This window comes from Nansenia antarctica, assembly GCF_963989245.1.
Source record: "Nansenia antarctica genome assembly, chromosome: 1".
NCBI lineage: Eukaryota > Metazoa > Chordata > Actinopteri > Argentiniformes > Microstomatidae > Nansenia > Nansenia antarctica.
This window is the reverse complement of record NC_137674.1, coordinates 83966377-83979180: the sequence shown is the minus strand read 5'-3', so window position 1 is coordinate 83979180 and position 12804 is coordinate 83966377. Positions and strand designations below refer to the sequence as shown.

The window sequence follows — 12804 nt, the reverse complement described above, 5'->3', positions numbered from 1 at the left end:
GTGCTACATGAAAATATCTAGCCACACACCACATATCATAGCTCAAAGAATATAATATAAAACGCATCACATGTTTGTCATTGTGTGAAAATGTTTCTGTAGCGAAGAACCTTGGTTCAATCTGGAGCTGATCAACTCCGGACGGCAATAGCACGTTGTGGGTGCAATTGTGCAATAATAACACTATTTACAGCGCTGTCTTTTATTGCTATATTTATTACTGTTATATATAAATGTGAACATTACAGATACCTGGTCAACACAGCTTGGGATTCCAAGAAAATTACTTGGAAGTATGTGTGAAAGGCTTGATGGCTCTCCGATCAATGAACAAAGAGATCGGGTTTCCCCCGCTGCACCACGTCCCAACGGTGTGTTTCTGTAACCATTTTCACCTCCACCTTCCCAGACCACTATTTATAAATAATAATCCACAGATAGGCACAGTCACAGTGCTACATGAAAATATCTAGCCACACACCACATATCATAGCTCCGCCCTATATGTATTTATCATAATATTTCTCAATATAAAACGGAGGTACGATATATGGCAGATATATGTATGGTATATCAAAGAATATAATATAAAACGCATCACATGTTTGTCATTGTGTGAAAATGTTTCTGTAGCGAAGAACCTTGGTTCAATCTGGAGCTGATCAACTCTGGACGGCAATAGCACGTTGTGGGTGCAATTGTGCAATAATAACACTATTTACAGCGCTGTCTTTTATTGCTATATTTATTACTGTTATATATAAATGTGAACATTACAGATACCTGGTCAACACAGCTTGGGATTCCAAGAAAATTACTTGGAAGTATGTGTGAAAGGCTTGATGGCTCTCCGATCAATGAACAAAGAGATCGGGTTTCCCCCGCTGCACCACGTCCCAACGGTGTGTTTCTGTAACCATTTTCACCTCCACCTTCCCAGACCACTATTTATAAATAATAATCCACAGTCACAGTGCTACATGAAAATATCTAGCCACACACCACATATCATAGCTCCGCCCTATATGTATTTATCATAATATTTCTCAATATAAAACGGAGGTACGATATATGGCAGATATATGTATGGTATATCAAAGAATATAATATAAAACGCATCACATGTTTGTCATTGTGTGAAAATGTTTCTGTAGCGAAGAACCTTGGTTCAATCTGGAGCTGATCAACTCCGGACGGCAATAGCACGTTGTGGGTGCAATTGTGCAATAATAACACTATTTACAGCGCTGTCTTTTATTGCTATATTTATTACTGTTATATATAAATGTGAACATTACAGATACCTGGTCAACACAGCTTGGGATTCCAAGAAAATTACTTGGAAGTATGTGTGAAAGGCTTGATGGCTCTCCGATCAATGAACAAAGAGATCGGGTTTCCCCCGCGGTGTGTTGCGTGTTCACGCTTCTTGCGTGACATCGCCCTCCAGCGATCTTTGTGCGTCAGTACACTCTTCTCTATGTTAAACTATCATAGTGCTGAAGCACACCTCATCGCGATGGAATAAGGTCGCGATCCGCGGCTCTCCTAGTGTTAAAGACTTTCTAAAACAATCGCATAGTTAGTATCACATTATGCTGTTCTTATAAGTTGTGTTGTTGCTACTGTGTACAGTTTGTTAACTGTTTGTCTTTTGTTACTTGGGTTGGGCTAGCCGTGTTAGCTAGCTAGCATTAGCTAGTAAGTTATGTGTGGTATTGCGTAATACTTTCTAAAACAATCGCATAGCACATGTTCTTATAAGTTGTGTTGTTGATACCGTGTACAGCTAGCTAACTGTGTTTATTTTTGTCTGTTTCAGCTTTGATGTCAAGCCCCCCGGATCTGGCCAGACAGAAGTATCTTTTTGATCAGAGAATTCTGTTCAGATGAGGCAACAGACACCACATGCCCACCAGACTCCACAGCACCTTTACTTTAATTCATTACTTACTTTACTTATTTACTTGTGATTATTGTGATGATGGTATTGTTGTGATTATGTACCTTGCTGCAAAGCTAATGTTGAAGAACCACAGCCAAAGATTTGTATTATTGTGTACTGTAAAATAAATTCTGATTCTGATTCAAGACTTTTTTGTATCATTAAAAGAATAATAGTTACAACAACCATAAAGCCTCCATAATGATAAGCTGGCTAATTAGCTTAGGTAATACCTTGCTAGGTAATAATGTTAGCTATACTGTAGCTATCTGACCCAGTGAGTAACACTGACAGATATTGACAGCTGAGTGGTTGGGGGTGGGGTTAACCAGACATTGTTACCGCCCATTACCTGGCTGTGAAGGTGAGAAAAAACAATATCTTTGAAGGGGATTTTCTCTGCTTAGTGATTTCAGGTGTAGCAACTTTCAAATACTCATGTCGTCTTCAATTTGTTTCCGATTTCAATGTATGATGCATCATTTGAAAGCTTACAATCTGTAGTTTAAGCACATGTAAAAAACAGACAAATGATTTCGCCTACAGGTAGCCCTTTTCATTGTCAGTTGTCACATATGTGGCCACTCTGATACCCCTCTGTCTGAGAGGGGCCACTGCTGCCTCGGTGCATTTTACAAACACCCTTGGGCTTAGTGACAGGCCGAAGGGAAGGACCACATATTCGTACGCTATCCCTTGGAAAGCGAATCTCAGATATTTCCTGTGTGGAGGATATATCGGAATGTGGAAATAAGCGTCCTTCAGGTCGATTGATGTGAAGAAGAGTGTGTCAACATCCTGAATTTGTATTTTCTGAGATGCTGATTCAAGACGCGGAGGTCTAGAATAGCCCTCATATCCCCCCCTTTCTTTGGGACCAGAAAATATTTAGAGTAGAAACCTCTGTGGGTCTCCTCGAGAGGTACAACTGTTATAGCTCCTTTCTCCCTTAGAATGGAGATTTCCTCCAGGAGAATATTGGCTCGTTCGCCCTGAGCTTGAGAGTACAATATTTCTCTGAATGGGGGTGGAGCGACACAGAATTGGAGCCTGTAGCCCCTTCGTAGTGTCCTCAACACCCAGTCTGACTGTGTGCAGTCTGCCCATTCCCGCTTGTCTGTAAGGCTAGCCTGAAAACGGTCCGACTTGGAGGGTAGGGACTGGGCAGCCGAAGATACGGGGGTCTTCGGGTGCAGGTGGCGCGCCACCACCGGCTCGACCGGTGGGATGTGGCGGAGGCCGAGGGAGTCCATCCCCTCACAAACCAGTTGAGAACCCCCGATTATTGGGTGTTTCTCGCTGAATGGCCGTTCTTTCCACGTAACTGCTATCTCATCGAGTAGCTCGGGGAAGAACGGCATAACTTGTTTCCCCGTCTTAGCCGCCGTCTGCAGTCTTTTGCTGTCAAAGCGTGACTTAGCAGTTTCGGTTTGGGCGACGGGCCAGGGGATATTCAGCCTTTTTTGCTGCTCGCTTGCACATGTCCTGCATGTCACAGTCCATGAGAGACGGGGCGGAGGGTTGGTTGCCTCCGCCAGGCGTGGGGGGCTTTTCAGCTCCGCGCCTACCGATTGAGAATGAGGAGTCCTCCTCATCATCGGTGGACAAAATGAGGTCTGAGTCGTGCGACCCTCCCTCATCATTGTCCGAGTCTCTCCTAGGGTCATAGCGAGCAGCGGTAAAGCTGTCAACTCCCTTGTCATCCAGTACCGGGAAACCAATGTCAGGGCTATGTGGCACTAAGTCCGCCCAGCATGGTGTCGGTAAACCTGGAGACATGTCCGCGTTAGACTGTGATGGCAGCGTTTCGGCTGCCTCACACAGAAGCGGATCTTCTCCCGACAGGCTAGCCATGCGACTTAGCCGTCGGCGGAGAAGTTTATTGGGGAATACTGCACAGTGGATACACTCATCGGTAGAGATAACAGCGGCCTGGCCGTGGGTTAATCCCAGACACGCTGCGCACTTAGAGTGAGTGTCCCAGCTAGCCATTGACTTGCCGCACGGGCAGGTCTTCTGGCTAGTCTCGGCTGTGCTAGGTCCGCTAGCCTCAACGTTAGCCATTGCTGGCTAGGGGGTTGTAGGCTAGCTGCTAGCAGGCCTCGCTACTTCACCCGTTAGCTTGTCAGCTATCAAGGGAAACAGAGGGGCCAGGGGAGGGATATTACTATCTACCCCCTAGCAGTGCGTTATAGAGATAAAGTTATTTCTACTTTTGTCTCTCACACTGGGTATTGCCAGTGGTGGCTGGTGCTAAACATTTTGGGTGGGGCACAGGTTATGGGGGCATGCTCCACGGGGAAGAATATCAACTTTAAAATCTGGATTTACAGTCGATTTTAGCATGAGAATATACTGTATATAGTACTGTCCAGACAGTTGTCTTGTTTAGCCATTCAACTAGGCATTATTTATTCAATGGAGAAAGACATGGAACACAATGCAATTGTGATAATAAATGTGTTCTTTGTTACTTCTTTAATTAAATTAAAGTGTACCTTTCTATTATCATGCAATATTTCCTTGAACATGTAAACTCTATAATCATACAGTTGTCTTTCTATTAGTTGTCTCTGTCATACTGAACTGTTTGTTATCACCTCAGTTCTGTCTCTATTGCTCTCCTCTCCTGTTGTCGTTTCCGGGTCCAAAGTTGGCTGAGGCGCTGTCTTCGAAATGCCGCAATAATAATAATAATAAATTATATTTATATAGCGCTTTTCCGAGGCTCAAATACCCTGACAATATGGGGACAACGGGAAAGTGCTGCTGTGTCCCTTGTTGTATGAATAGATCAGAGTCTAAAAAACGATTAAACTGTCATTCTACCGCTGTAGTACACTGGTACTCTGGTGCGGAGAATTTCTGGTTTGGAGCCGGAAATTGCAAAACGTCACGTTTGACGTCAGACTTAACAACCGGATATTCAGGGATATTCAGGGCATTTTTTTTTTTTACTACCCCTAGTGGTAGTGGCCCTAGGCTGCAGCCTAGGTAAGCCTATTGCGCCCCGGCCGAGAAATAGGAGACAGCCAATTGGAGCGCTGCTACAGCTCACGTGTAAGCCAAAAGTATTTGCAGTGCCATAGACTTGCATTCGGCCGGCGCCCCGACTCCTCCCCTATGTATTTTAACAGTGAATTTTACACACACACAGATAACATGTTTATTGTATTGGAGGATTTTTAATGAATGCTGATAGGCGCCGACAGAATATCAGCCGCATTTTGTGAATAAACAATGTTTATTTTTTTATCTGTGGACTGTTTAGCTTTAGCCACCCGCACAGTTGTCGTCAGCTCCAGTGAGAAGCGAGAAGAGGTTTTTGAATGACGACAGACGCCGTGTGTAAGCCTTATATAGGCGGAGGGTCCCGTCCCTCCTGACACAAGCGTCGCCTGGGCCAGCCAATGGGCTGGCGCAGTGTAATTCAGCTTCTGATGAGGTCACGCTGGGGCGTTCCCATAGTGAGATACGAAACGAATACTATGAAAGAGAACTGAGAACCCGTTAAGCAGTCTAGCTAATATCTGAGAATCAGTTATACCTAGCATTTAGACAGAGTACTACTGAATAGTGATTAGTATTATTATTTCATTAATATGAAATAGGGATGCACCGAAGGTTCGGCCACCGAATGTATTCGACCGAATACAAAAAGCACATTCGGTATTCGGCCGAATGTGTGAAAAGACCGAATGTTTACCGCCGAATAGTAGACGTTTTTTGATGACGCGATCAAACAGTGCAAGCAACCCATGCTGTTCTGTGAATGCTGTTCTGATTTATTTATTTATTAAAGATATATTTGGAAAATATAAGCACACACAGTATACCGTACTCGCTAAAGCAACAGTGAACTAATTCAGTCATAAGACTAAAAGAGAACAGAACTGACATTAGTGGAAGGGAACATCTCCCTCATAAGACATTCAGTTCCAATAAATTGTGCTTTGCTGCCCTCTCCTGTTTCTGCTTGATCCATACAAATAAAATGGTCTCCATATCGGTGTTACCACACCACCATAGAGACAACTAATGTGGTGTCAAACCCGGCCTATAGGACCCAGCATAATAGCAGCCAAAAGTACACGGTCGTGGCAGACCAACAAGTGGTTATTTATCTTTATGTGCATACCACCTTTCATACATAAAATGTAAGCTAATAGTCTTCCAAAACAAGCACATGAAAGAAAAAAGAGAAAACGTTAAATACACTAACATGGAAATAAATGTCAGAATTTATTATGTAATGTTTTTCTTACATTCTGAAAAACGCTATGCGACCTCACATGGTATTTGTCCCCTGAGATCTACCGTCATCTACATTGCCCAATCACTGCGTTCACAATGCTTTAATAGTGGCCCACCAATCGCTGTTCGATCTGCCTATTAGGGACTATATTACATCAGTGGATTTTTGTATAAATGTGCATTTCACATGTTTCCAAATCAACACTGCAAGGCAGGAGAGATAATATCAGTAATCACATACGTATCATCTGTTTTTCTTACTTAATCAACTGACTATGGGATGGGAAACACAACAGGTGGGAAACAAAACCATTGATGTACTGGACTCTGTCTTCATACTCGGTAAAATCGGTTTGGTGAACGAGTGGAAATATCTGTCTGTTCTCATAGGCTCTCTGATCTACTCCTTTACATTGTTTTGTAATGTGGCTTTACTTGTGGTCATAGCCATGAACAAATCCCTACACGGGCCTATGTACGTGTTCCTTTTCAACTTGGTTGTCAACGACTTGATTGGCATTACTGCCATGATTCCAAGGGTGATGTCAGATGTGTTGTCTGAGAATAGGTACACCAGTTTCCCTGCATGCTTGATCCAGGCTTTCTGCATGTACGGTGGAGCTACCCTTCTCATATTGTCTGTCATGGCTTTCGATCGATACGTAGCGATCTGTCAACCTCTAAGGTATCACCTAATAATGACAAAAAACACTGTCGTGGGCCTCATTGTCTCAGCTTGGCTGATTGATTTCATACTGGTGGGTGTCTTGTTCGGACTAATGTTACGGTTCAAGTTTTGTAAAACAGTCCTCGTAAACTTCTATTGTGACAATGTCTCCCTGTTGAAATTAACCTGTGGGACAAATTTCACAGTGAACAACATCTACGGGTTGTTCATCACGGGCGTGCTCCACGGGATCGGTGTGTTTTCGGTGGTGTTCTCCTACACGTGGATTCTGTACTCGTGCTTTAAAAACAACGACTACGAGTCTAAGAAAAAGGCTTTGCATACATGTGCCACTCACTTGCTTGTCTTTTTAATCTACGAACTCTCAGGGATCATTGTTGTCCTTGTGTATCGATGGCGAAACTGCCCACCCCTGCTTCAGAAAATCATGGGGCTCATGTTTGTTATAGTCCCTCCGAGTCTTAACCCCGTCATTTACGGGATCAAAACCAAAGAGATACGAGTCAAAATGCTTCAGATTTACTCCAAGTTGACGGACACAGGCATGGCAGTAAAAGTCAATACTGTGACAATGCAGTGAAGATGTTATGACTTCAAACAACAGATTACAACTGTCATTTAAGGCTTATACACTGATGCTTAAAAAACATTTGTTAGTCACGATTCATGCTGCAGAAACCCTTAACCTACGGACCTTCGGGGGCAGAGCTTTCAGTGTGGCAGCTCCCACCCTCTGGAACTCTCTCCCCACAGCGATCTGCAATGCCCCTACCCTGGACACTTTTAAATCAGCCCTCAAAACCCACCTGTTCTCTAAGGCCTTTGGCCTCTAGTCTAGTCTACAATCTGTCTTTGTTTCTTTGCTTTGTTTTTCTGTTCTGTCTGTCTGATTGTCTGTCTATGAAATCTGTTAAGCGTCATTGGCTTTGAGAAAGGCGCTATATAAATCTAAGAAAATATTATTATTATTATTATTATTATTATTATTAATGTAGTACAGTATGAAGGTGCTTATGAATGATTTGTGAGGCATCAACATTTTTTCTTCATTTTAATTGTGTGAAAACAATGTGTTTAATGTAGAAGAGAGCCCTGAGCTCAGGCTAAAATGCCATTGACTACATCACATCAAATGTTTTAATATTTTTATTTGAAAGTCAGAAAATCTAATTTCTGGATGTTTTGTTAACTATTTACCCACTTGTTTTGTGAGGGCTTGAATGAATGTTATATATGCAGATATTTACACAAGAGGGTGTGCTACAGTATATCGTTATCTCATAGCATAATTGCCTAAGTCATGCTTCACTTGTGGTCAGCCAAGCCATCTTTGTATGTAGTGTCAAAAATACCTATGTCAAAGAGATGACTTGGGCAGATAGTGATTTTGGAATGTAACAAGCATTCTGATAGGCTGATGGCATAGGGCAATAATGCACAGTGAATCAGCAGTGTTAGGAGAGTAGAGTTAGGCAGATATCCCATTTTGGCCAAAATATGAGGCAATTATGCTATGAGGCTAACGATATTGAATATCTGAACTGCTGTGATGTGTTCGTAGGGACGAGGTCCAGCACACAGTAACTGCAGGGACAGACTGCAGGACCAATCGGAATGATTCTTAAGCCACTTCCTGTGGATATAGGAAGCTAAGATTCAACACAGGTCATCCATAACGACCTATCATGATAGATTGTGTGAAGGGACAGATTTGGTGTAACAAAGTTTTCATTATTGAAAAAAGTTATTTTTAAAAAAGCTACAATATCCTGAAGAATATGTATGGCGTGTGTATACATTTTGCAAGTGAAAGTGATGAGGTAGCAGTGCTGATGCTATGGATATCAGAACAGCTTGAATGCTTCTCTGCCAATCCCAATACTTTATTTGATCAACCCGTTGTATAATGAATGATGCAGCATAGTTTAGTTTAGACTACAGTAGCATTCAACAAAAAAGTTATCATTGTGGTCTTCACCATGCATCGTCTAAGGGCACATGAATGTGATATTTTATGAATGTAATAATACAAAACTGCTCTGAGGGCACCATCTGAATTGGTTGTATAGAAATGTCTGTATGTTTGACTTGGAAAATGTCATATATGTAATGAAAATGTGTTAAGGTGTCTGGTAAATGAAAACAGCTGAACTGATTAAATGGTAAATGGACTGAATTATATAAGCACTTTACAACGGCCTCTCATTCACATTCACACACCAACGGCGGCAAGCTACCATGCAAGGCACTGGCCCGCTCATTGGGAGCAATTTTGGGATCCAGTGTCTTGCCCAAGGACACCTCATCATGTGGGCCAGCTGGGGTTCGAACCACCGATCTGCCGACCTTGCGATCATTAGGCGCCGGCTCTACCTCCTGCACTACAGCCACCCTTATTGTCTAATAGTTTAAATGTTCAGGGGATGTGTAAACACTGATATGGTAAGCAGACATAAAAAATGGCGTCAAAATCGGTGGACAAATGGCTGAGATTTGGCCAATTTAAACCAGTGTGATTACAGTGTGTGATTACAGTTTGTGATTACAGTTTGTGATTACAGTGACCAGTGATTGACCTGATGTAAGATCTCAGTGAGATCAGTTAAGTTCTCCATGTATGACTTAAATAAAACCACTTGGGAGAATTTGAGTTGCGGACATTTACTTTTTTTCTGTCCGAGACCAGATTGTTGGATGTGTGTGCATTTTTCAGCACACACAGCACCCCAGGAGGTTTTCATTCACTTATATAACTTTTAAATTGTCTTCTCTTCTCTTGTTTACTCCCCTTGCGAAATTAAAAAGAAACTGGTGACTGGTGTTACAAAATAAAGTGGAAATATATACGAGTCCATGCACCAATCAACAGTAAACATTTACATTTACATGTTGGGCATTTAGCAGACACCTTATTCCAAAGCGACTTACAATCAATACATTTGACTAAGCAAGTGAATCATCAATCCACCAGTTGTAGCAGGAAGACATTGGCAGTCTCTGAGAGAAGGAAAAATCTTCTTCTATCACCTTCTTCTAAACCCAGATTTTTTCTTTCTTTTTAATATAAACACTTCAGGTGAAATGTAGGAAATTAGAGATGAACCCTGGTAACTCCAGACTTAGAAGCCTGTGTTGGGGACAAGGGCGGTGCCTGGCTTGGAGGACTCCAAGGCCCCAAAGGGCACCAGGCGACCCCTCTCCTTGTGCCACTATCTCCAACCAGTACGAACAGTAGTGGAGGGCAGTGTTGCCAGATTGGGTGTATTCCCGCCCAATTGGGCTACTTATGATCACACCTTGGGCGGTTTTTAGACTGTGGTTAGGCTGGAAAACAATCCCATCTGGCAACACTGGTGGAGGGCAGTGCTGACCAGGCATCAATCCACACACAATACCCCATAATGACAAAGTGAAAACAAGTTTTTAGAGATTTCTGCAGATTTATTAAAATTGAAACACAGATATACCTCTGTCTTCACACCCTTTCTTCACACCCTTTGCTATGACCCTCTTAAAATGAGCTAAAAAGCAAAGATGTCATCAACAAATCACTCAATAAGTTGAATTGAGTCCATCTTAATGCAGGGATAATAGTTAATGTAATTTTGGAATCAATATCTTTGTTTTTATAGGGTCTCAAAATGTGGAAAAAGTGAAGGTGTGTGTTGACTTTCGATTCGCCACTGTAGGTACATGTTAGTTGGGTGTTTTATAATAATCCATTAATTCATATGTAAACAACAACTTGAAATATAGCCTAAAATGGAAAGATCTTATTCTTAAAGAAATGCATTGCCCTTTCTCTAATTTCTTTAGTTTTAAGACCATATATGATTGGATTCAATGTTGGAGGGAAACATAATGTTGACACCCCTATCAATCTCCGTGAATGAGGTGAAAGTCCACGCAATCTGTATGATATTATTGTGAAAAGACCTAAACACTCAAACAGAAGAAAAACAATTAAATGTGTGGCACAAGTCTGCAAAGCTTTGCTTTTTGTGTCTGATCGTTTGTTTCTGAAACAAGCAACAAGGATCTGAAGATAAGTATAGAGAATTGTTCCAACTGATAACACTTGCATTAGAGCTAGGATAAATAGTCCATAGATGTTATTGATGAATGTGTTTGTGTTTGCACAGACTAGTTTCAACAGAGAGGGATTGTCACAGTAAGAGTGTGTCATCCGAGATAAACAGCGAGGTAATCGAAGCAGCAGGAAAAAAAGCACACCCATCAAAATCAAGTTACACACCCACACCATTGTGATGATCTTCATAATGTGGGCATTAGTCATAATTGTGTTGTACTTCAATGGGAAACATATAGCAATATATCTGTCATACGCCATAACAGTAAGAATGAATACAGCACCCAATCCATAGATATGAATAAAGAAAGCTTGGGTGACACAGGCGGAAAATTCGATGATCCTGGTGTCAAATATAATCTCTTTGATGACCTGTGGATAGAGTGCAGTGGAGCCTATGAGGTCGTTGATAGGCAGGTTCAGCAGTAGAAGGTACATGGGCTGGTGGAGACTCTTATTCAGGGCGATGGTGAGAATCAGGACGAGGTTGCAGAAGATAATGATCATGTAGCTCAGTGAGGCAAAGAGGAATGCAGGTAACACACTTTCAGGTGGGAGATCAAAGTCTTGCAGTATCAAAACAGATGATACGTTTGAGAAATCGTCCATTTTCATTGATTGAGGCTGTTCCTCCTCAGACGGACTGTATGAGACAATTATGAATATCATCAAATGTAAGAATCAAAACATGACCCTGATACCACTGGGTCAACACACGATAAGCCCTGTTTATTTTACAGTTTTTCTCTATCGCTTTAACACTAAAGCATCGAAAGAATCGAATGTTGTCGTGCGACAATATCGCATCGCAATGCACACGCGTGCGATGCGATATTGTCGCACGACAACATTCGATTCTCCATTCACACGCACACACTTCTGTGGTGTGAATTGAGAATCGAATGTTGTCGTGCGACAAAATCGCACGCCGTGTGCATTGGCCTTTACATCTGAACCTCAAACACAATGACCAAAACCTGAAACTGGTGTATTTTATCTCACACCAATTCTTCACAATGACAAACACCTATTGCTATTGAATTAGCAATCATAGCTTTAGCAATAAAAGGTGAGCTCTCCTGTGTTGGAGAACAATGGACACCAATTTTGCAGAGAAAGTTAGAGTGAGAGGTGTGATGTCGATGAGGTCCTGTGGCCAGACAGAAATGAAAGGCAGGAGGATGCAGCCTAATTGTGTTTTTCTTTACAGTATATGCAGAAGGCTTATTTTATTTGTTCTATTGTTTGTTCTGTATGAAGAACATTTTACAAATCCAACTGTGTTTGCTGAGATGTATACAGTATTTCAGAATAAAAAAGAACATTCTATTCTTGTATTTGTGTGTTTTATATTTCAGTTTGAAAACATAACAGTTTATATAACAGCCTACTGTACGTATGTAGTGTAACACTGAAAATGCAAAAGGCCTACTGATAATCTTATCATAGTACTGTTTTCCTCTGATCATAGTGTTTTCCATTGTGCACATCAGTGTTCAATTGGTTCTTACAAGTGTCTATTCATTTGATGGTGTGTGTGTGTGTGTCATTTGACGACAACATTTCATTTTGAGAAGACATAACATTATTTGTGGAGTTTAGAGTTTTTGGATTTGTGTTAAGAGTTAAGAGAAAATGAGCCATGCTTTGAGAAATCATGTTAAAGCGATAGAGAACAACTGTAAGTACAAGTATTTGTGCAGTAACATCAACTTGGATCATCACCGCAACTTCAATCTAAGTTACATATAAAGAAAAACAATTTATAAATGGTTGACATAGCGTGTAATGATGTTTTTACCTACCCTTAATTTAACCCAGCATCAG

General features: G+C 41.5%; 2 protein-coding genes across 2 annotated transcripts; one reads left to right on the top strand and one right to left on the bottom strand.

Moving 5' to 3' along the window:
* Positions 1 to 6648: 6648 nt before the first annotated feature.
* On the top strand, positions 6649 to 7467 carry LOC308153416 (olfactory receptor 52Z1P-like; the record flags this gene model as incomplete). Its single annotated transcript, XM_080526559.1, has 1 exon — positions 6649 to 7467. The coding sequence occupies one exon, from the start codon at positions 6649 to 6651 to the stop codon at positions 7465 to 7467; it is 819 nt and encodes a 272-aa protein (XP_080382685.1).
* Positions 7468 to 10644: 3177 nt separating this feature from the next.
* LOC308153409 (olfactory receptor 52B2-like) lies at positions 10645 to 11586 on the bottom strand (the record flags this gene model as incomplete). Its single annotated transcript, XM_080526544.1, has 1 exon — positions 10645 to 11586. The coding sequence occupies one exon, from the start codon at positions 11584 to 11586 to the stop codon at positions 10645 to 10647; it is 942 nt and encodes a 313-aa protein (XP_080382670.1).
* Positions 11587 to 12804: the final 1218 nt, after the last annotated feature.